We start from the raw sequence: 22,855 nt of genomic DNA, 5'->3' as shown, positions 1-22,855 counted from the left end.
TCCCTGCTGCCACTCAGCATAACAGACTGAAGCCACACTGCATGGTATATGGTTACACAGACCCTGCTGCACCGGTGGGCAGCCAGAGTTCTGAGATAAAGTTAGCTGATAGGGTTACCAGAGTGTCATCAAATGCAGTCACTGCAGAGGGAGTTTGTATCATGTTACCGCTGAAAATATTTTAATCTAGAAACACCATCCACTGGATACAAAATCCGTGAACACTGGACCTCTGGGTGTGGCCTAGCACACACTATTCCGAGACATCTCCGATTTGCTTTCATGGGCAAATAGAAATCTTGAGGTAGGAATAGAGGGAGAGAACTTGAGGATGAAAACAGCATCAAACTAAGTATTTCTGAACGCCCCACCCCCACCCCAATGAAGTTTAGGTCACACCAGCAGTTCCCTATGTCATCTTCAAACTGATTTCTTGCAGTGGAAGGAATGCAGAAGCAGACCCAGCATGATTTTGAAGCTTAGTTTTTATTCTGTTGTTCAATTGTAGACAACTTCCAACTACTGAAAAAAAGAAGGATGACTTTGAATTAAAGGATTGCTCATCTGTGTTTCAAGGCCCTTCGGCTGGTTCACTCCATGAGGTCCAGAGGGAGGTGAGTTTCTGTTGCTGCTGCCTTGTTTTGCCTGTTTGTGTTGGCTGCGGGGTGAGCTAGTTGAACACTTAGAGCAGCAGGTGCCACATGCAGTGCAAAATGTCATGGGGGTCACATACTTAAAGCTCCTAACTGTAGCCTATTCACGTTCTTAATGACACATGTGTGAAGGAGCAAAAAGAAATCGGATTGTCGAGACATTGCCTCCTAAAGTCAACTCCGATTTTCATTATAGTCAGTGGGCTGCTGGTAGAAGAGTGACACAGGGCCTGTGAGTGTGAAGTGGCTGGTACTTTACTGGAGGGAGGCAGGGAAGGGTGGGTAGACACAGCCCCTGCCTTCCCCCCTATCTCTGGGTCATATGCAGCCTGTCTGGAGGTTAGCAGAACACAGAGCAGAGGGTGCTGGGGATGAGAGTAAGAGACTCACAGGCACAAAGCCCCAGGGTTTTCCTTTGAAGATGGAAACACTCCTCAGATATATAACACTTGTATTACTACTAATGGGCTTAGTGAATAGAATAGACATCACGCACCAACCTGAGACAACGATTCACTGACCATCTCTGGCCCCTAAATACTAAGGATTTGGGATTTTCCATCTACAGACATTCTCAGTTGAATTCCCAGCCATCCTGGCCACGGTATCTTCTTCTCTTAACTGGCAAATGAGTCAGCAGTTCGGCCCCAAATTCAGACTTCATAATAAAGCAAACCACACAGGGAATAGCTGTCAGCATGCTGAGCACCCTGCTGTTCATTCCTGGCTGGGGCAGACGGCAGCGTTTTCACAGGGCGGGGCCACTGGGAGGTGCTGGCCTCACGTGCTCAGTGCTCACGCGCAGGGGGATCTGTGAGCTGTTGCTGAGCACATAATGGTCAGTGTAGCTGCATAAACAGTCACGGCCCCAAGTGTGTTCACCTGAACTCAGTGAGTCAAATTGGGTTCTGACCGGAATCTCTTTGAACAAACCTTTGGAGTCCAAGATGGAACCTGATATCTTTGTGGGAAGATGTTCCGATTCCTTCCAGCGACCTGTAAGGGGCCCATTACAATTCTAAGAATGTAGATTGTCCTTTACCAGAAGAACACCTTTTGCTATTTTGCACAGAAAGGAAATAACAATAACAGTAATGATAACAGAAGCTATTTTCCTGTATGTAACAGGAGAGTTACATACAGGCTTCTGGTTCATCTTGGTGGTCTCTCTCTCTCTCTTCTTCCTTAAGAATCCTAGCCAATGTTAAATGTTAGCAGTGTAAATAGAATGATAGTTAGGAACTAGGATCTGGCCAGCAAAGGGTCTTTTCTTCTTGGTTGGAAGGCCTTGGAGCTCTGCCGCTGGCACCTCAAGATACAGAGAAGGCATGAGGATGAGTCTGGGGCTGTAGCTTGCTTCATCGACAGTCCTGAAAAACTAGCATTTATCTTTCTCTTTTCTCTGTAGGCATTTAAAGATACTATTTTTTCCCCTCAAAACTTACACAATTTTTTAAAGAAAAATTGAAACCTATGTGACATATAACACTGTATAATTTTAAGGTATAGAATGTTAAGCTGATACATTTATTTATATATTGTGATACAATTGCCATTCTAGTGATAGCACCTCTATCAAGTTACATAATTATTATTTCTTTTTAGTGAGTAGAATAATTAAGTTTGAATATGATATTCTTGTCAATAGTCACTATACTGTGCATTAGCTCTCTAGGGCTTATGTAAACTGATAACTACTTGTTGTAAGTTTGTGCCCTTCAACATCATCTACCCTATCCCTCTCCCTCCACCCCAGCCCCTGGTTCCCACCATTTTACTCTGTTTTTACGAGTTTGGCTTTTTTAGATTTCACATAGACGTGATATCAGACAGTACTTGTCTTTCTCTGACTTATTTCACTTAGCATAATGTGCTCAACGTCCATTCACGTTGTTGCAGATGGCAGGATGTCCTTTCTTGTGTCTTAACATTTCATTGTATATATATCACATCTTTTTTATCCATTCATTCATTGACTTAGGTTTTTTCCCACCTCTTGGCTATTGTGAACAATGTGAATTGACATGGAGTGCAGATATCTCTTTGAGATCCTAATTTCATTTCCTTGGGGTATATACCCAGAAGTGGAATTGCTGGATTACATGGTAGATACATTTTTAACTTTTTGAGGACCCTCCGTACTATTTTCCATAGTGGCTGCACCGGTTCACATTCCCACCACAGTGCACGAGGGTTCCCTTTTCTCCACATCCTCACCAACACCTGTCTCCTGTCTTCTCGATGACAGCCATCCTCACAGGCGTGAGCTGGTATCTCTCTGTGGTGTTGATTTGCATTTTCCTGATGATTGCTGATGTTGAGCATCTTTTTTTGTACCTGTTGGTCAATTGGATGTCTTAGACAATGTTTTACTTAAAATTATTCAGTGATAGTTTTCACCATCAAACAAGATACTCATTTACAGGTAGATTTTAAAAATAGTTTCAAGGCTCTTATAGAGAGTGTGTCTCTTGCATGCTATTTTTTCCTTTGCTCTTTAAATGTCCCCATGGATAAAGAGTACCTCGCCTTCTGTACCTGGGCATCCTTCAGTATTCCAGCACTGAGGTTGGTTTTGTTTTTCATTTTTAAACTGCCATTTATTGAGGGCTCGCTCCGTGCCAGGCACTGTTCCAGGAGCGTTAGGTGCACTATCAGCTCATGTTCATCTCGCAATCCTGTGAACTGGGTAGTATTATTCCGATTTTTCAGAAGAAACTAAGACCCAGGAGAGTTAAATAACTTGCCCAATGGCGTATAGCTTGAGTGGAGAAGCAGGAATTCAAATCCAGGTCTTCCAACTCCTACTTTACCACTGTGCTTCTGACTTTCCTGGGGAGCACTGACCCTGTTCTTCGACTCGAGTTGGAGCTGTAACGCTGTTCGTGACGATACTGCTCCCTTCACAGTAAATAGAAGATGCTGTAAATAATTTAAAGGGACCCTGAAGTGATGATTCCTCCCACTTCCCCCTTCTTCTCTCTTTCCCTCTCAACAAAATATCTTTCCATTTGAGTTCTCCAACACTGGCACTTATCTATAAATCAATATTTTTGTACAATATTTAATAGATGTCTTTACTGCATTTAGTTTGTACTCCTTATTTTTTGGAGAGTTTAATTCAATTTTTTTGATCTAACATATTACTTTAGTTCTTTAGGTTACCTAATAATCACACTTTCGTAGACTCATAAAAATGTGGATAGGGAGAGGCCTCAAAGATGCACTCATCCAGCCCCATCATTATATGGGCAAGGGGGGTTGGCTGGTGGTGAGTCAGAGCCTGTTATTCCACCTAAAACTGGAGGAAATTTAAAAAATATATTCATACATTTTGTTTATTTTTTATTTCGGGTGGTAGCCTTTTTTAAAATCCTCACTTGAGGATATATTTAGTGAGAGGGAGAGAGGTGGGAAGAGAGAGAGAGAAACATCTATCAGCTGACTCCTGTACATGTCCCGAGGGGATCAAACCCGCAACGTAGGTATGTGCTGTGACCGGGAATTGAACTGAAACCCTTTGGTGTATGGGATGATGCTCCAACCAACTGAGCCACCTGGCCAGGGCACTGAAGGAAATTTTACTACTTTGAAGGAGTTATCCCATAAGTTCACAAATCAGGAAGAGATATCTAAATGGATGTTTTCAATTTTGTTTAAAAGAAAAAACAACATATCAAAAGGCAGCTGGTCTTGCTCGGAACATTGTCAGGAGTATCCCTAGGCTACCTGGCCGCTCGTCGGGCTGCTCAGAGACGGCAGCCTCGCTGCCGAGCTGTGCTCAGAAGGGGGATTCCTTCTGCTCCTCGGTCATCCTTCTGTCCACCCTTCTCTGCCTCTCCCCAGCACACCCAAGGGGAAAGCAGGAGAGGGGACCAGAGTGTCTTCAAGAATGGGTGAGAAGGCGGGTGGCTGTGAGCAGCCAGCCCACGTCTAATGCCACACCGTTCAGAGGCCCATCAGTGATGTGTGGGAAAGCGATGCCACAGGACTTGAAAGAAACCAGTCCTTGCATCCCAAGCTCCTGTCTGGGGAGAATAAATTCCAGGTGAATAGTATTTCCTAAGACTTGTTGATAAGCATTCGGTCACTAACCAGAGACCAGTGTCTTCCTCCATTTAACGAATGTGTCAGTCAGTCCCCTCCTTTCCCCTTGCGCACAGACATCGGGCATGGCCACGCAGTACTTAGGGTGGCTTAGCTCTCAGCTGAGCGTTCTGCCCTCGTGGTTATGACTACATCACCCTCAGTGAGAAGCCCCCGTTCTGTCCTGGCAGAGACACTGGGACACTCTAGTTCCGTACATTATTCTAATATATTTGACAACGAGGCTCTTCTCTTTTTGCACAGAACAGGACACATAGCGAGGACAGTCAGTGAAAACCAGATCTGTTGTCACAGAACATCCAGGGCAGGTACAAGGACGGAGGCCAGGCTGCCCACATGGATGAAGCCGACTTCTCCGAACTTACGACTTTGAAGCAACAGGAGGATTCGCCGTATGATGGGCATTTCTCCCAAATTAAGCTCTACAGTGATCGTAATTTGCCCTCGAAAAGTGACATCCTGGACGTCTCAGACCACGTGACTTCAGCAGTGGGGGCCCCGCGAGGAAAGGCTGCACGCGGAGGGCCGTGCAGACACACAGACCCAGCCCTGACTCTGGGTGAAACCGCTGTCCAGGAAAAATGTGATAAAGGGCAACAATGCACCCCGAACCTCCATATCCCAGCTCATAAAGGAGACCCTTCCAAGTCACACAGTTCTGATATTTTACAGCATCGTTTTTCCAAAGAGGAATTTTTAAAAGGCCAGAGCATTAACTGTGACGCTCTCCCAGAGATCTCTAGTGCTGAACGTCTTGATGAAGCTATTGTTAAAAATATTCTTTTGCGTTATATTAAGAGTTCTTGGCCACAAGAACAAACTCCAGAACTCACTGGCCAACTCAGCCCCACGAGGGACGACGGAAGCGGCAGTGGGCCCAGCCGCTCTCCAGCCACGGCAGAAGAAAGCACCCCCGAGTTGGAAGAGCCAGTGGCTGCTGGAGATGGCAGCCTTCCAGAAAGTTCCAATTTTCTAACTACAACGAAGAGTCCAAGCAATAAACAAAAAGGCTGCCAAGGGCAGACATGGCAGAAACTGCAGCCTGAAAAAACAAGATCAGGCCATGGGTTCAAATACGACCAAGTCCATTACCATTTCTCTGATTTCTCTAATGTTGCTTCCCAAGTGAAAATCCCTAAAAAGAACATAACTGATAAACTGCTTCCAGTGGATAAACAAGCCAGCTTTCCTCCTGAACTGGGAGACAGGTTAGCTCTTGTGCAGGATATGTTAGACAGTGTGTCTGGGTCACACTGTGTGGAGAGAGAGGAGCAGAAAAGGAAGACTGCGGACCCTTCACGACAGACAGAGGTAAGTGAACGTCGTCTCCGGGAAACACAGGCTTGGGGGCCCTCATCTGCCTCAGCAGGTCTCTGGAAGGTGATTGAAACTGAGGTTCCGGCCCTGGCCGGTTTGGCTCAGCGGTTGGAGCATCGGCCTGCGGTACAGAGAGACCCGGGTTCGGTTCCCGCTAAGGGCACATACCTCGGTTGCAGTTTGTCCCCGGCCCTGGTTGGTCGTGCGGGTGGCAGCCACTCGATGTGTCCCTTCACGTAGATGTTTCTCTCTCTCTCTCTCTTCCTCTCTCTCTCTCCCGCTCTATCTGAACAAAAAAAAAAAATGGGAAAATGTCCTCGAGTGAGGATAAAAAAAAAAAAAAAAAAGAAACTGAGGTTCCGGGTTCCAGTTCTGGCCGAGTAGTATGACCTCTCAGAAGCCCAGTGGGTGCCCTCATGCACGGACTGGACTAACAACAACACATCATAGAATAAAATCCAAATTCTTCGACCTGGAATTTGAGTTTACCCATCTTTTTTTTTTTTTTACTTCATCCTACCCTTTGAAACTGAGCTCCCCTGCCCCAGGAGTCATCCCCAGTTACCTGGCTGGTCCCCTCCCCTCGTCAGGCTCTGCGGACTCGGAACTCCTGCCTCACAAGGGTCAGCCCACCTCTGCTCACCAGAGAGCCGCTCGTCTTCATGGCCCAATTCCCCGCGGGCCACGGGACTTCTCAGAACCCCCAGCCACATCTTCTCCATCCTTCGTTAGTATTCTGCCAGGCATTTATCTCAGCCTGCTTCGAGTCCTAATAATCTGGACATCTCTGCTTCTTCCACCAGACTTGAAGACTCTGGGCAACAACCTTGCCTCACCTCTCCATTGCCTACCTTCCCCAGAGCCTGGCCTGTGCCCTCCATATACTACACCCCTAGTTATTAATGCTAAATTGAACTGAATTAATGCTAAATTGAAGATCTTTCATAATATCTTTCAAGATTATATTGAGCCCTGGTCGGTTTTGCTCAGTGGTTAGAGCGTCAGCTCGTGGACCAGAGAGTCTAGGGTTTGATTCCGGTCAAGGGCATGTACCTTGGTTGCAGTTTGGTCCCAGGCCCTGGTCAGGGTCGAGCGGGAGGCAACCAATCAGTTGTTCTCTCTCACATCAATGTCTCCCCTCCCCCACTCTATCTGAAGATAAATGGAAAAATATCCTCAGGTAAGGATTTAGAAAAAAAAAAAAAAGATTGTTATATTGGTAACTATTTCGTCCAACATTTTGTTAATATTTAATTTATACTATTTCCCTTTTACCTATCTTCCCATCCCCCCATCCAACTTCCCAACCTGAGGCTCAGGATCTCGTGGATTATTTGATGGTCAATAGGTGGGTAAATTCACATTGATAATCAAAGTCAATAGTTTCTTTTTCCTGGCACTTTGCCAGGACTGCATGTTCTTTCTTTTAAGCCTCGTATGAAGAGAACCCTGAGCCTCCCTGCCTGCCGCCATTTCCACCTTTTCATGCTCCAACCCCCTTCTTTGTCAACTGAATGCCCTGCTGGGGAGCTGAGCAGAAACACCCCCTCCTCCGCACACACACCCCTGGAGCCGCAGCCCATCTAGTCTGCACTGGGATGCTTCTGTAAGGCTCGGAGAAATCTGCACCCCTGTGACACAGCAATCTCGGGGTTCCTCATCCCGCCTGCAGGAGAACCCTCTGGGTGTGCACCTCTCTGTGCTGTGGTTAGCAGGAGCAGATGGGTGTCGGGCTCCCCTCTCCGGAAGTGGGAGTCTCAAGTCAGGTGTCGGGTTTCTCTCTAGTCCTCTCAGTTCAGCTTGGAGAACTGGACTCTCTCGGTTCCATATCCATCATACCACTGAGACATTCATAATAATCGTAGTCTAGTGTGACCACGACACTTTAGCTCCTGGCACTGGTGTGTTTCTGAGGTTTGCGTGTTGTGAACGATGGGCAGCCCGTCAGGGTGAATCACTCTGGAATTTAAACTCCTGCTCAGCCAGCGTGGTGAACAGGAGGGGGCGTGTCCTGGTAAAAATCAGGATCTTGACGCGTTTGGAACTGAATGGGCGCTACTGTATCGTCTTCCCTAAGTGTGGCTCCCATGAGATTGGCGCTCGTGAGAGCAACACACCTGCTGACAAGACCGCAGTGGTCTCTGCCCTCATGGAGCTTACGATCCAGTTTCTGGAGACAGTTTGCATGTCCCCCATAATAGTATCAGACATGACAGTACTGACAACTAACGTGCCTGATACTGTGCTAAGTACTTAACTTTTAACCCTCATAAGGACCCTGTGAGTAGGTTCTGTTACTGTCCCCATTCTACTGCTAAGGAATCTGAGGGTTACAGTGATAAGCAGTGGCCCTGGGTCACCCACAGATCAGTGTCAGAGGGTACTTCAGCCTTGGCGTCAGGCCCCAGCTCTTGAACAACGCTGGGCTGCCTCAGGGACCAGAGCCCATCAGGTGGTTCTGAATGATGGCATCACTGATCATTATCGACTGTAATGCTTTCTTATCCTTTAATTATTCAGATGGAGCCCGCAATACATATTCACCAAGAACAAGTCACAGGTACTGGCATTTTTTCAACTTCTTTCATTTAGGGACACACTTTGAAAACATTTTTAAAATACCAAATGGTGCCAACTTCTGTTTTCAGGACTTAATAAATCTGCAGTGAACTTGAGATGAATGGTAACCAGAACTTACTCTTCCTTATATAGGAACAGAATCTGAGAGAAGTCTCTTTAAGTTGTCAGCAACCTCTCAGAAAGACCCTTCCTCAAGTTCTTCTTACATATTCCAAAAGATATCCCAAGGGAAAAAGATGTGTCAGAAATTAAAAGAACAGACTGAGCAGCTGAAGACTAAAGTAACACCTTTAAAGCTTATTAAACAATAGAAGTAACTGAATTCAAACATGAGACCCCATGCCATTGATGAAATACTGCATTTTTTCACTGCAGGTGCAAGAATTTTCCAAAAGCATAGCACAGGACGCTCCCTGTCACGTGCAGGACAAGAGGCTGGTAATAAATTGTCCGGTTTTTAAATCTCTCCTAGGGAACCTCCCGGGTAAATACAAATGTCTTCTCTGCTTGGAGGGCGTGGAAATGCTCTGGCAGATGTTTTGCTGAAAGTTAGGGCAGCAATATTTTCTTCGTCTCTCCATAGCCAAATGTCCCCCAGATGCCTGGCCTTGTGTCATATATATATTATGCCCTTAGTAAGTAGTGCTAAACTGAACTGAATTAAGATTCTTAATAACATGTTTCAAGCTTGTTATCTGGTAACTATTTGGTACAAAATTGTGTTAATGTTTTTTTTCCCATTTATCATTTGATAGAGTGGGAGGGAGGGAGGGAGGGAGAGAGAGAGAGAGACAGAGAGAAATATTGATGTGATAGAGCCACCTCGACTGGTTGCCTCCCGCACGACCCGACCAGGGCTGGGGACAAACCACAACCAAGGTATGTGCCCTTGACTGGAATCGAACCCAAGACTCATTAGTCCTTGGGCTGACACTCTAACTGCTGAGCCAAACTGGCCACGGCTAATTTTTTTTAAAACTTATCTTTATTGTTGAATGTATTATAAATGTCCCCGCCTTTTACCCCCCTTGGCCCCCTCCTCCCCAATCCGGCTCTCCTCCTGCCTTCCCCACACCATTGTCCGTGTCCATTGGTTATCCATATATGCACAGAAGTTCTTTGGTTTATTTCTTCCCATTCCCCAACCCCCCTGCCCTTTGAGGTTCATCAGACTTAAGTTATGCTGTTTCCTCTCTTCCCTTCACCCCATTTTCTCATCCCCAAACTCACTTTCCCAACATCCTGATATCACTGATGATTTGAGGTCAGGGGCTTTGTGTTATAGGGGCTAAAAGAGCTTAGAATTCTATTTCTCTAGTGCTTGGCCCCCTCTCTTTCTCAGGGGCCTATTACTTATGGCTGTTTTCTGTTTACTTCGCCAGTCACACATCATAAATCTGAGACCAGGGCAGGTCCAAGAGAACAGCACACCAGCTGTTACAGAGGGTTAGAGAGCCCGTCCCATCCAAAGTTGATGGGTCCGAGAGGATATAGGTTATAAGAACTGCTAGTATCTGGCATCTCAGTATATAAAACTCTGAAAACTTAAAATTGATCTTGAAGCTGTGCTTTTCAGATCAAAATCTTTGGAATCCACATCCTTGCTTGTATTTAATCAAATCACTAATTTTTGTTGTAACCACCACAGCCCTATTCATCAGTGACTGGGTCATGGGAAGTGGGGGTGGAGCCTGGCAACGGGGCAAAAAAGCTGAGACCTCCAGAGTCAGAAATGTGCTAAGTTGAAGATGTAGTCCAAGCCTCTAGGTCAACAGTAAGGCAGGTGGTCACAAGTCCTGATGTAAAGGACATAAGCAAAGCTCAGGGCAGGCTGTGCTTCAGAGACTAGGAGGATCTAAAGGTTAAGAGACATGGTTCATCATTCATTCATTCATTCATTCATCATACTAATTAAGTCATTCATTCATTCATTCAACAAACACTTACCAGGTACTTCCTATGTCCCAGACCTCTATAGCAGGCACTAGGGATTTGGAGGTGATGAAACAATTTTTTTTTTTCAATCGGCTTATAGTCTCCAAGGGACAACAGATTGGTAAACAGACAAGTGATGTGCTTGAGAAAGGTTACAGATGATGCTAATGGCAGCCAAGAAGAGGCTCACCCTTTCAGTGAGAGCAAGGCTCTTTAGAAGGCTTCCTGGGAGTGGCTGCTGAGCTGGGTATTGTGGGAGGCATCTGGGTTGGCACAGTAGGGGCAAAGGGCTGTTCCAGGAAAAGGAACCAGCAGGTGCAATGGCTCAGGGACAAGAAAGTGCTGAGAGTGTGAGGAACTGTATGGCACTGCAGTTGACCAGATGGAGCTCAGGGTACATGTGGTGAAGAGGAAGGGACGAGACTAGAAAGGTAGACAAGGGCTACATCATGAAAGCCCTTTAAACCATGCTGAGGAGCTTGGATTTCATCCTGAGGTTAAGCGATGGGCAATACCGGAGGATTTAAAGCCAAGAAAAAGTGAGTACCACGGGGGCAAGACTGTAGGGACAGAGACTGGCTAGGCAGCCATAGCCAGAGAATAAGTTATGAGAACCGGAACCACGGCTAGCAATGAGGATGAGAAGGGAACAAATCTAAAGGATTAAGGAAGTGGTGACGACTGAAAGGGGTGAGTAAGGAAGGGAGGAGGCTTGGATTAATTTAAGAAATCTAGCTTGGGCAACCAAGGTCAGGAAGAAAAGTGGAAGATCCAGTTCAGAATGGGTGCGGGAGGCAGGCAGGAGGCAAATTCAGTTTGGGACATTGGAGTTCCCTATTGGACACCCAACTGGAGAGCTCCAGCAGGCAATCAGAGCAGTGGATCTGGACCTCAGAGGACTTGTTTGGGCCAAAAATGTAAATCTGGGTATTGTTGTGGGTTGACGCCATGGGGTGTCTGAGATTGCCCAGCCTACCACACAGAGTAAGCAGTGACGTCCAAGGTTGGAATCATGGGAAACAGCACCAGGGGCAGGTGGAAGAAGAGGGGCTCCCCAAGGAGACCTATGAGGAGTGACTCAAAAGGTCAAGGCAGACCTGGAAGGGGAAGAGCTGCAGAAGCCAAGAGAAAAGAGGGTTTTTAGAAGTGAGGAGTGGGCCACACCGTTGAATGTTCAAGGAAGGAAGGAAAGGAAGATTTGCATTGGGTTTGGCAGCCCAGAGGTTATAAAAGACCTTTTACAGCCAAGTTTCAGTGAAGCGGTGGGTCTATGGAAGCCAGATTGCAGAAGTTAAGGAGTGAATGATAAAGGTGATTTCCAGAAACCCAATCTATCAGGAAGCAGAACATAGAATTCGAAAGGGTTGAGCAAAGCAGAGGGACCTGGTTGAAGGCACTAGCCTTCTGTGCCCTTGAGTCAGGGTGTTTCTTCCTGGTGTTAGAGGGGATGTGGGGATTCGTGTTGGGACAGAGAGGCGAGGAAAGGTGACTCCTGACAGTACCAGCCTTAGTCTGAGAGTTCCAGGCCCCTTTGGGTTGGTGTTGGAAAACGGCCAGACAGGCTAAAACCAACCTTCTCGCATGAGCAGCACAACATAGCAGAAAGCATTTCGATTATGGAGCAGCCAGCATTAGTTCTACATATTGGCTCTACAGTCTTGGACATGTAGCATGTCTTCCATCTCAGAGTTGTTATGAGAATTACATGAGGAACATTTATGGCGAGGAAACTGTGCCTTGTCTTCTTCTGAGACATAACATGATTCAAAATCGAAGATCCTGAATTATAATTTATAATTGGCTTTCTTCTCTTTTCTCTTCCCTTTGAACACCTAGTGCTTTCTCGTGGCTTTAACATCATGTTTGTGCTCCCAATTCTTTAGTTTCTACTCCAGACTTCTCATTCATCTCGCCAAGTGTCTGTATCTTCACTTGGATAGCCCACCCTCACTGAGAATTCTCCCTTGTACAACATTGTAGAACTTGTTGATACTGATATCTCCATTCAAAGTTGTTAGCCTTTCCAAATTCCTCATTTCAGTCCGGGCTTTCACATTCTGCCCATCGCCCATGCTTGAGCCCTGAGGCACTGTCACAGAATCAGTCAGCAGCCTGGCAGGAACTAGGTGGCCTGCTCCAACGGAGTAATTGAGGAGAGTTTAATAAGGCATCATTCAACAACAGTGTGCGCAGCTTAAGGGAAACCAGTGAGCGACAGAAAGCATGTCATGTAAACAACAGTGGAGCAGAAGGGGTGGAGGAAGGACAGATGCTCAAGCCCAAGGAGAGTAGCTGTCGCTGTAGGAGTAGCTGACAAGTTCTGTGGCTTTTGGTAGAGACACGGTCCTTCTTCAGTTCCTCCTGTTGATGCCATCCATGAAAGGTCAGCCTCCTGGGTGGGGCATGGAGAAAGATGGAGGATGGATCTGGGGAGAAATGGAAAACATCTACCACACTTGCCATTTTTTATACCCAGTAGCCAATATATTTCCAAACTTGTTTGTTTTTAATAAGAATAATTAATAATAATGATAGCTTCCCTCTACTGAGTATGTACTATGCTCCTAACACTAAGCATTAGCTCATTTAATTTTCACAATATGAGAAAATTGAAGTTTAGAGTTCAAGTTCACTAAAATCATACAATTAGTAAGGTGACAGAATCTGAACTTAAACCCTGGTGTGTCTGATCCTTTAACCCCACTATACTATATTCTTGCCCTTGGGAATCTCTCTCCAACGCATCCTTTCCTCTCCATTTTCATGACCACTGCCTGGTCCAGGTGTTCCTGAGCATCCTTCAAGCCTGACTTAAGTCTCAATGTTTCCATTGAGCCATGGCAAAGTACTCCATTCACAGAGTCTTTTCTCAAGTGGAATAAAGTCCCTGAGACCAGGGACTGTGCCTGATACAATTTTTGAATCTCCCATATTTTCAACCCAGGGCCAGATGTAGGCAGTGCTCAGGGAATGTTTAACCACTGGGGCTGCAGGGTTGCTGCCTCTATATTTCAAGACAAGACCTTGACCTGCGCGGTTTGGACGTTCACCTGTGTAGGGCTGCGTGTGGTGGTGTGGTGACGTCTGGGACCCACTCGCAGTGTGGCTAAACTTCAGCTGCTCCTTCTCCGTCTCACCCTGTAAGATGCGAACCCGGGTCCTCGAAGCTCAGTTCCTTTATAAGATCTATATGGCATCAGACTCACTTCCTGGAGCTCCAGTTTCCTCCTCTTGGCAACATCTACAACATTGATGTGTAGATTAAATAAGATCATGAGTGGGAACATGCTCTAGAAGCTAAAAATTGTTCTGCAAATATGTAGGATTATTGTTGTCCCATTAAGGAAGTCAAGGAGGCCTCTGAGTGGTTCTGGGTGAGAAATCAGGAGAAATGGAACTTTTCTGCTTGTGCTATGGGGTAGTGTGAATGTTGAGATGGCGCCTGTCTATATTTTAGATGTGAGACCCTGAAACAAACCAATGGCCAGGAGAAGGGTGGTGGCGTCATTTTTGTTTTTTAAATCCTCACCTGAGGACATTTTTCCATTTTTTGTTCAGATGGAGTGGGAGGGAGAGAGAGGAAGAGAGAGAGAGAGAGAGAGAAACATCGACGTGAAAGGGACACATTGAGTGGCTGCCACCCGCACGACCAATCAGGGCCAGGGACAAACTGCAACCGAGGTACATGCCCTTAGCGGGAACCGAACCCGGGTCTCTCGGGACCGCAGGCCGACGCTCTAACCGCTGAGCCAAACCGGCCAGTGCCACCATTCTACTGGGCGGTGTTGTCATTTTGACACTACTGTAACGTACACCCTCACTGGTTTGGGGAAAAGAACCCCGCTCATGGGGTTACATGTGAACGACTCCAGTGGCTTCTCTGCTGCAGGTCCTGGAGAAACTGCAGGCACATTTTGAACTGCTGGAGCAGGAGTTTGTGGCCAACAAGGAGAAGCATCTGACTTGGAAGCAGCAAGCCCACAAGTATGAATCCCCAGCTGCCAGTGAGTTTGACCCAGAAAGGTCAGGTTTAAACGGTGAGAGGTGCAAAGGTCAGAGAAGAGATCTCCTTCGGGAGGGATTCTGATGTGGCTGCTGGTTTGGTGCCTGGAGAGCCTCTCAAGGTCCAGAAAGATCGAGGGTCAGTAAAACTGTGCCACCAATGGCAGGGGTCACCCGTGCAACAAATAGTAAGGAACCCCTGCTCTGTGTAAGGTCCCTTGCTAGGTGATGACCAGATGGAGAGTCCAGAATGAACAGCTGTCTCCTGGAGGAGACAGTTGTGCCGCCACCTTGCATGTCATTGGATGTCATTATAATTGGTTCAGAGACCAAGACGAGCACAAGAAAACCCTAGAAAGGCTCGCGGTCTAACTCCAGAGGCCTTCACCTCTCCAAGCTCCTTCCGTCTTCTCCTTCACCCCATTCCTGCTTTTATTTCTCCTGCCTGGTTCTTCTCTTTTGTCTCTTTTCTCCTTTCTTAACCACAGACAATTCCAAAGGGGCAGTGGGTAGGTGAGGATGTTTGTCAGGCTGGTTAATGTTGGGGTGAGGAACCCACCAATCCTGATAAGGGAAAACATTAAAACTCGAAGTCAGACGATTCGTGGGTACGTCCGCATTAGCATCTTGGATGCACACTCATACTGAAATTTCCAACCAGCCGTTTTCACAGCACCACGGTCCTCTCTCCTTCCAACCTAAACAGTTTTAAGATGTATTCCAGGAATCAAGACTAGGATTGTTTCCATATAATTTCCTGCTGTGAATTAAAAGAATCCATTTAGTGGGCTCAATATTTGTAAGTTCAGCTCTTTCTATTCATAGCATTTTAACACGAATCATTCTTGATGCCAAAATATTTTAATGGTTTATATTTTAGCACTTGCGTCCTGAGGCATTTTTCCCAAGGTACAATTTTACTTTCTTAAAATGAATGAAACCTCTGTCTACTGTTATTTTAATACCAAGTAATTAGACAGCAAGGATGGGGTTTCAATATTGATTTTTTCCCCCAGAAAAAAAAAAAAAAGATCTCCACATGCTTTCCCTATTTGTTTAAAAATGAATAGAGTAAGGACATTTATTTTCCAAGGAATCCCACTTGTTGGCAGGAGTTTTAAAGACAGGCCTCTGTGCACATTAAGAACAAAGTTACGCAATCAAAACCTTATTTATATCCCAGCTACACCCACACTGTGCCTGGCCTCAGTATAAGCCAAGAGAGTTCCAACTGCAATTATATCCCATATACAGGAGAGGCTTTCAACACCGGGGCAAGGGAAGGACCCAGCCTCTTCCCAAGCTCAGTAAAGCCACCTCAAAGCAAGCAAAGCTGCTCAGTTCGAGGCTCTTGCTCTCACATGGCAGAACCCTGTGCAACCCCTGAGGCGTTGGTATGTCGAGGACCTTCTGAGGGTTGAGGCCAAAGGTTCTTGCAGATAGCTTTCTGTAGGGGAGAGAATTATGCAGTTCATTGGCTGATCGCTTGTTGAAGTCAACTGTTGTGCTCTTACTAAATCCTTCTTATCATTGTCTTTAAAAGGTAAGATGCAAAAAGAGCTGCTTGGATTTCATGCCATCTTGCTTGTCAGAATTTCATCTGGAAGTTGCTTGACTTTTTACACACCAAAGTGAAAGAGCCGAGGAATAGGGGTCTACCTCCATCAAGTCCCGATATTATGGTCTTCCGCTTTATAGAAAAGATCAGTTTCCTCAAAAATGTCTTTTCTCCATCTCCAAATCTGTATGTTCACCCCACCCCCACCTTCTGCCTTCACTTACTGTCCAGCCTCTCCAGCCCCATCTCTGCCCACGGCCTGGGCCTCACTTCCTCATCCCTCTTCCTTTAAATGTTCAGTCTCTCCTTGTCCCCTGCTTCATTCTCTTCTGCCTACCGGGGTAGAAAATATTTCCCTGCATTTTGTTTGATAATCAATATGGTTTTCATGCTTAGATCTTTGTTCCACCACTTATTGAATTAGGCCTTTCCCCACTGGTTGAAAAAGCCACCTTTATCATAAATGTAATCTCCATGGGTATATAGGACTGGTCTGTTCCATCCCACTGATCTAAGTTTCTATTTCTATGTCAAATTACTATAGTTTAGTATATATTTGGAAAGGTTTCCTTCTTTTTTTTTTTATCTTCACCCGAGGATATTTTTCCATTTTTTGTTCAGATAGAGTGGGAGGGAGAGAGAGGAAGGGAGAGAGAGAGAGAGAAACATCGACGTGAAAGGGACACATCGAGTGGCTGCCACCCGCACGACCAACCAGGGCCGGGGACAAACTGCAACCGAGGTACGTGCCCTTAGTGGGAACCGAACCCGGGTCTCTCCAGACCGCAGGCCGACGCTCTAACCGCTGAGCCAAACTGGCCAGGGCAAGGTTTCCTTCTTTTAGCTATTCTTTTTTTTTCTTTCTTTATTTTAGAGAGAGAGGAAAGGAGAAGGAAGAAGAGATAGAAACATCGATGAGAGAGAACATTGATTGGCCACCTCCTGCACGCCCCCGACTGGGGATCGGGCCCACAACCTGGGCATGCGCCCTGACCAGGAAAGGAACCAGCGACCTCTTGGCGATGCTCAGCCCCTGAGCCACAACGGCGGGCTCTACAGCTATTCTTGCACTCTCTTCTTATTAAAACTTTATAATTAGCTCGACTGGTGTGGCTCAGGGGTTGAGCGTCCTCACATGCACCAAGAGATCGCTGGTTTGATTCCCAGGCTGGGCACATGCCCCGGTTGCACGCTTGATCACCAGTACAGGCCATGCAGGAGGCAGTCGATTTCTCTAAAAATCAATAAAAAAGATATTAAAAAAAACAAAAACACATTATAGTCAGCGTACCAAATTTTCTTAGAATTTTGTACTGCACTGTGTTGAATTTGCAGATTAGTGCGGGAAGAGTTAAAACCTTTGCTGTGAGCATTCCCATCAAGGAGCATGTTTTCTTCCTGTCGATTTTACACAGCTTTTGGTTAAAATCAAGACATTGGAAGCACAGAAAGATTAAGTGATTTACTCAAGGTACGCAGCTAATGAATAACAAAATAAGGATTAGAGCCCAGGCCTGTGGACTGGAACGATAAACAGGATGCCTGTCAGGGTGGGTACCCATTTTCAGTTCTTTCTAAAGACAGACTACTTTTGTTTGTTTGTTTGTTTATCCTCACCCGAAGACATTTTTCCATTTTTTGTTTAGATAGAATGGGAGGGAGCAAGGAAGGGGGGAAGAGGGAGAGGGAGAGGGAGAGGGAGAGGGAGAGGGAGAGGGAGAGGGAGAGGGAGAGGGAGAGGGAGAGGGAGAAGGAAAGGGAGAGAGAGAGGAAGAGACAGAGAAACATCGGCATGAAAGGGACACATCGAGTGGCTGCCACCCACACGACCAACCAGGGCCGGGGACAAACTGCAACCGAGGTACATGCCCTTAGCAGGAACCGAACCCAGGTCTCTCTGGACCGCAGGCCAACGCTCTAACCACTGGACAAACCGGCCAGGGCATGACAGAGTACTTTAATAATGTAGATCTATGCTATGTTCAAGAATTGTTGTTACTAAATAGAATGTTGATTGAATACCCTGTAAGATGCCTGTCTGCTGGCTTACTTAGAAAAGTGGAAGGTGAAATCTTAAACTTGGAGATGCTTCTTGAAGACGTGAGGGAGAAGATGGACGTGGGCAAACACGCTTCAGCTCGTCCTCTTCCCGCGAGTTCTCCAAGCATCCTGGACGGCTGGCCACCCACGTCCTCTCCACCCTCGGACGAGGTAACGCAGAAACCTACAGCTTCATTTCGCGCCAGGACACAAGGTGCATTTGTAGAATATTAATTCATGGAATTACAAAATTCTATTTTAATATTTCAAGAATATTTAAGTTCCCAAAGTCCCATGAATCATATTATTTAAAATGGAACCAGCTTGTAAAAACTAGAGCTATTTCAAGTGTTGGTTTTTGACATCTCCGATCAGTTTAGGCTGTAACAACGCAGTTTAAACTGATGAGACGCTGAAAAGCTCTTTCTTCTGGATGAAGTAACATTTCTATGGATCACTCCTGGAAGAAATCGTTCTTCTTCTTAATGGTTTTATATTATCTTTTCCAAATAGAGAATGACACACTTCGTGAAAGAATGATTTCCATGAATCCACATCTGCGTTCTCTTTTTCTCAAGTTAAATTCTTTCGGATTGTCCACAGAGGCAAGGGTAGGAATTCAGATCCATCACACTGTCTTTCTACCCTTTGTTCTTGTCGTCTCAATCAGAACATTTCAGACTAAATTACAATTCTGAGCAACAGAATCATCTGGATAATTGCCTCAAATTGATTCTTTTGTTTCAGACAGTTGAAGACTCAGCCTGCAGCTGATATTAAAAAATTGAATAGGTTTTTGTCAGAGTTAAGGACAAGATGATGAAGATTATACAGGGTGGGGCAAAAGTAGATTTACAGTTGTGAGTACAAGAAACAGTTTATTCTTTAAAAAAATTTTTTTCCTTTATTGATATTAGAGAGAGAGAAAGTGAGAGGGAGAGAGAGGTAGAAACATCGATGAAAGAGAACATCAATTGGCCCTGGCCGGTTTGGCTCAGCTGTTAGAGCGTCGGCCTAGGGTCCATCAGGTGAGGATTAAAAAAAAGAGAGAGAGAGAACATTAATTGGCCACCTCCTGCATGCTCCCTACTGGGGATCAAGCCCACACCTGGGCATATGCCCTGACTGGGAATTGAACCAGCGACCTCTTGGTCATGCTCAGCCACTGAGTCACACTGGCCAGACAGTTTATTCTTGTATTATTATGTATTAATTATTGTGTTAATTTTCATAAGAACTGTAAACCTACTTTTGCCCCACCCTGTATGAATGTTAGCCTTTCCAAAGAAGTGTTTGCCTCCTCAAAACACTTACCTTCCTGGCAAAATCTCATTCATTTTAAGGCTCAGCTTCAGAGTGAGGCCGCTTATATAACCTTCTCATCCAGCCCCCGTCCCACACCAGGCGGGGCTCTTTGCTTGGTCTGTGTCCCCAGCACTGTCTCATTTGTCCTGGAGCCTTTGTGCACGTTGGACTGAATGCCGGGTGTAGAGCGGATGCTCAGCACAGTAAACTGAGCCACTGCGAACGCTTCACAAGCAGCTTCCGAGATTCAGGGCATGTTATCCTCCAGGGGGGACCCGGAGTTAGCTTCAGGTGGTGTGAGGGAGCTCAGGGAATCAGCCGGCCTTCTGCCCAGCAGCTCCCTCTGGTCCCAGTTTGCTCTTCTTTACTTGGGCCCAAGATTATAGCGATTCTGTGCAATGATGAGAACTCTATAGCTTTGGGATGAGCAGCCATGAAGAGAGTCTGCTGCTAGTAGTATTGATTCTTTCAGCAAATGCTTACTGCTAAATGCTAGGCACTTTTCTAAGGATAGGGCATAAGAAACATAAACAATCACCTACCCTCAAGATGCTTATATTTCTGAGGGACACATACAAGGAACAAATAAAATCGACATGTGATTACAGAATGTTAAAAGAGCTATGCAGGAAGTAATAACACGTTCCTTGGTACTCTGAAGCCACACTGCCTGGGTCCAAACACTGGCTGTCACTCATCTGCTTTGTGATCTTGGGAAAGTTATGTAACTGATCTGTGCCTGTTTCCTCCCCAGTAAAATGCGGATAATTCCTGTCTGAGGTTCCAACTCCTCCTCCACAAAGTCTTTGCAAATTGTAAAGCTCTGAACCAACAGAAATATTAGTTTTCTGCCTATAATTTTGTCATCATTTTAGACACAGTGTTTCCCATTCCTAATGAAATCATCTCCAGCGCTTTCCCCGGACCAGCAGCAGCACCGCATCATCTGGGAGCTTGTTAGAAACTGTTGAGCTCATAGAGGCAAAGTGTTTAAAACAGGGCCCAGTGCAGTGAGCACAGTGCCTGGCTGTGAGCTATGGTGGCAATTAGGTAACTCAGGGTGGGAGGGGAGGGCCGCCAGGTTTTCTAAGGAGGTGCGATCTGAACAGAGTTCTAGGGAACAGGAGGAGGCAGCCGCAGGAGGAGTCCGGAAGAGGAATCCAGGGGGGTGTTGGGGTGCCCTGGGGTGGCATGGGAATGCTGAACTGCTGCTGAGTCACCCTCCCAGGACTGCAGCCCTAACACGACCCAGATTCCCAAGGAGCCCCCCAGGGGTGCCCCCGCATGACGCAGGAGGTCCCCTCCTCGGGAGGCCCGAGTCCCCAACCCGCAGGCCCCTTCCCCCGCAGCCCCGCCAGAGGGGTTCCGAGAGGCTCCATGGAGAAGGGACCTGCACCGTGGGCTCCCCCACCCCGAGGCTGGCTGCCCCAAGGCGCCGGAGGAACATCTGGGGGAGGCAGGCTGAGAGAGGATTGGCGAGTGACCACGGGATGCCCCCCACACTCCACCTGCAGGTGCCCCTTCCCGCCAACCCGGGGCGCCGGGCTTAGATTCCCTAGGGCTCTTCAGATGAAAGGAAAACCAAACAGTCCCCCCAAGTGGGACCCAGGTAGCTCCGGGGCTGATTCTAAAAGTCAAACTGGCCCCCTTGTCTTTTTAAAAAGCAGACCCACCTGATCAAATGGCCTCGAGGTTGCCTTCTGGTTTCAGGCTAACGTCCAGGGCCCTGGTCCCACTCCGTCCAGGTCACGCTGCTGACTCCTCACCTGGAACCAGTGTCCTGTAGTTGACCTGGAATTGACAGGCTCTGGACCACCCCGTACTGATGGCCCCTGCGGTGGGAGCCTGTAGCCGCCCGTCCCTGACATTCCCACTGTGGGCGCTCAGGTTCCCTTCTAGAGAAGGGTTCTCCCTCCGTCTCGGTCCTGTGCAGACCATTGAAATGCAGGCTCTGATTCCGGTCTGGAGGGCCCTGCAATTCTGCATTTCTAACAAGCTCCCAGGTGATGCCAGTGCCGCTGGTCAGGGGGCTGCACCTGAGATGTTTTCATTATGAATGAACTGGAAACACAGAGATTAAAACCCCCGGGTCTAAAATGGTGACACAATTATAAGCAGTAAAAAGTAATAATTCTATTGGTTCAGAGCTTTACAGTTTGCAAAGACTTTTTGCAGAAGAGCAGTTGGAAGCTCAGAAAGGTCAAGAGACTGGCTCAGGGCAAATGACAGGAGGCTTTGGATCCTCTGTCTCCCAACTCAGGTGCCCCTCCCTCCAGCCTGTGGTGTGGATCAGCTTCACTGGGAAGTGCAAGGTGCCTTCGTAGGTTAGACGTGATCAAATAAAGCAGTGGGGGGAACGGAGGGAAAATCTTTACTTTAAATGACAAAAGCACTAGACGCTTATCTCCCTCCCCCAAAAATCAGAAAATAGAGAAAAGTGTAAAGAATATTTAACTAAATGTTACGTTTTTCTTTTCTTTTTAATTTTTTGTCTTTTGTTGTTGTTGTTGCTAATATTTTAATATATATCTGTCCAGTCTTTTTTCTCTGCACACATATACATGTTTTTGAAAAAATGGGACCAATTCTATGTATTGTTTTGTGATCTGCTCTTTTTTTTTTCATTTTAAGTTTTAATGAAAGCTGTATGTAAGATTACTTTATTCCTGCATCTTCTCAATTGTTTCTTCCTTGTATTTACCCTCTTCCCTTCCTACTTGGCGAGATTTGGCTTTGCGTTCAAGGACCTTTTTGCCGGTTCTAGTCTGGTGACAACCACCGTGCTGGGGTGCCCACGTGAACAGTTGCACCATTAGCTTCCCCCGTTGCGCTCCTTCAGTGTAGATGACATGTTTCTTCCTGTAAACCTGGACTGCTTTGCCAATTCGCTGCTCTTTGTAATGTCCTCGAACAACCTGAACTTCATCATCCTTTTGGATGGGCATGAACCGAACACTGTGTTCTGTCTCAGCTCTTTGGAGAGAGGAGAAGACAATCTTCCTGTGAATGTGGGAAGGTGCATTGAAATGCCTTTTGCGATTCTTGCTCCGGTCGGAAGTCACAAAGGGATTGAACTTCATTTTGACCATGGGCACTTCTCTGTGATCTGCCCTTTTCATTTAACATTGTATTGTGGGGATCTCAACGCATCACTTAGAATAAGCCTACAGCTTCATTTTTAAGGGCTGCGTTGTATTTCATTACATGCATGTACCCTGACGTATTTAACCAATCCTGTAGTAATGGACATTGAGGTTTTTTCCCCCATCATTTTAAATGCAAATTTTTTTGTAGTTGATTATTTACTAAGACAAAAAACCTAGGAGTGTAGTTAGAGGTTCAAAAGGTACATATTGAG

At 46.2% G+C, this 22,855-nt stretch overlaps 1 protein-coding gene across 1 annotated transcript in view; it reads left to right on the top strand.

The window, feature by feature from the left end:
- Positions 1 to 529: 529 nt before the first annotated feature.
- AKNAD1 (AKNA domain containing 1) overlaps positions 530 to 22,855 on the top strand; it is a 38,443-nt gene continuing 16,117 nt past the window's right edge. Inside the window, exons 1-7 of the mRNA XM_036273202.1 lie at positions 530 to 614; positions 5,004 to 6,071; positions 8,598 to 8,637; positions 8,790 to 8,938; positions 9,033 to 9,095; positions 14,482 to 14,615; positions 18,207 to 18,363. Coding sequence (XP_036129095.1) covers positions 5,097 to 6,071; positions 8,598 to 8,637; positions 8,790 to 8,938; positions 9,033 to 9,095; positions 14,482 to 14,615; positions 18,207 to 18,363 — 1,518 coding nt within the window. The 5' untranslated portion in view covers positions 530 to 614; positions 5,004 to 5,096. The remainder of the gene's footprint in view (positions 615 to 5,003; positions 6,072 to 8,597; positions 8,638 to 8,789; positions 8,939 to 9,032; positions 9,096 to 14,481; positions 14,616 to 18,206; positions 18,364 to 22,855) is intronic.

This window comes from Molossus molossus, unplaced genomic scaffold (assembly GCF_014108415.1).
Source record: "Molossus molossus isolate mMolMol1 unplaced genomic scaffold, mMolMol1.p scaffold_m16_p_20, whole genome shotgun sequence".
In the NCBI taxonomy this organism is placed as follows: Eukaryota; Metazoa; Chordata; class Mammalia; order Chiroptera; family Molossidae; genus Molossus; species Molossus molossus.
Note: the sequence above shows the minus strand (reverse complement) of the source record. Positions and strands in the feature narration are given on the sequence as shown.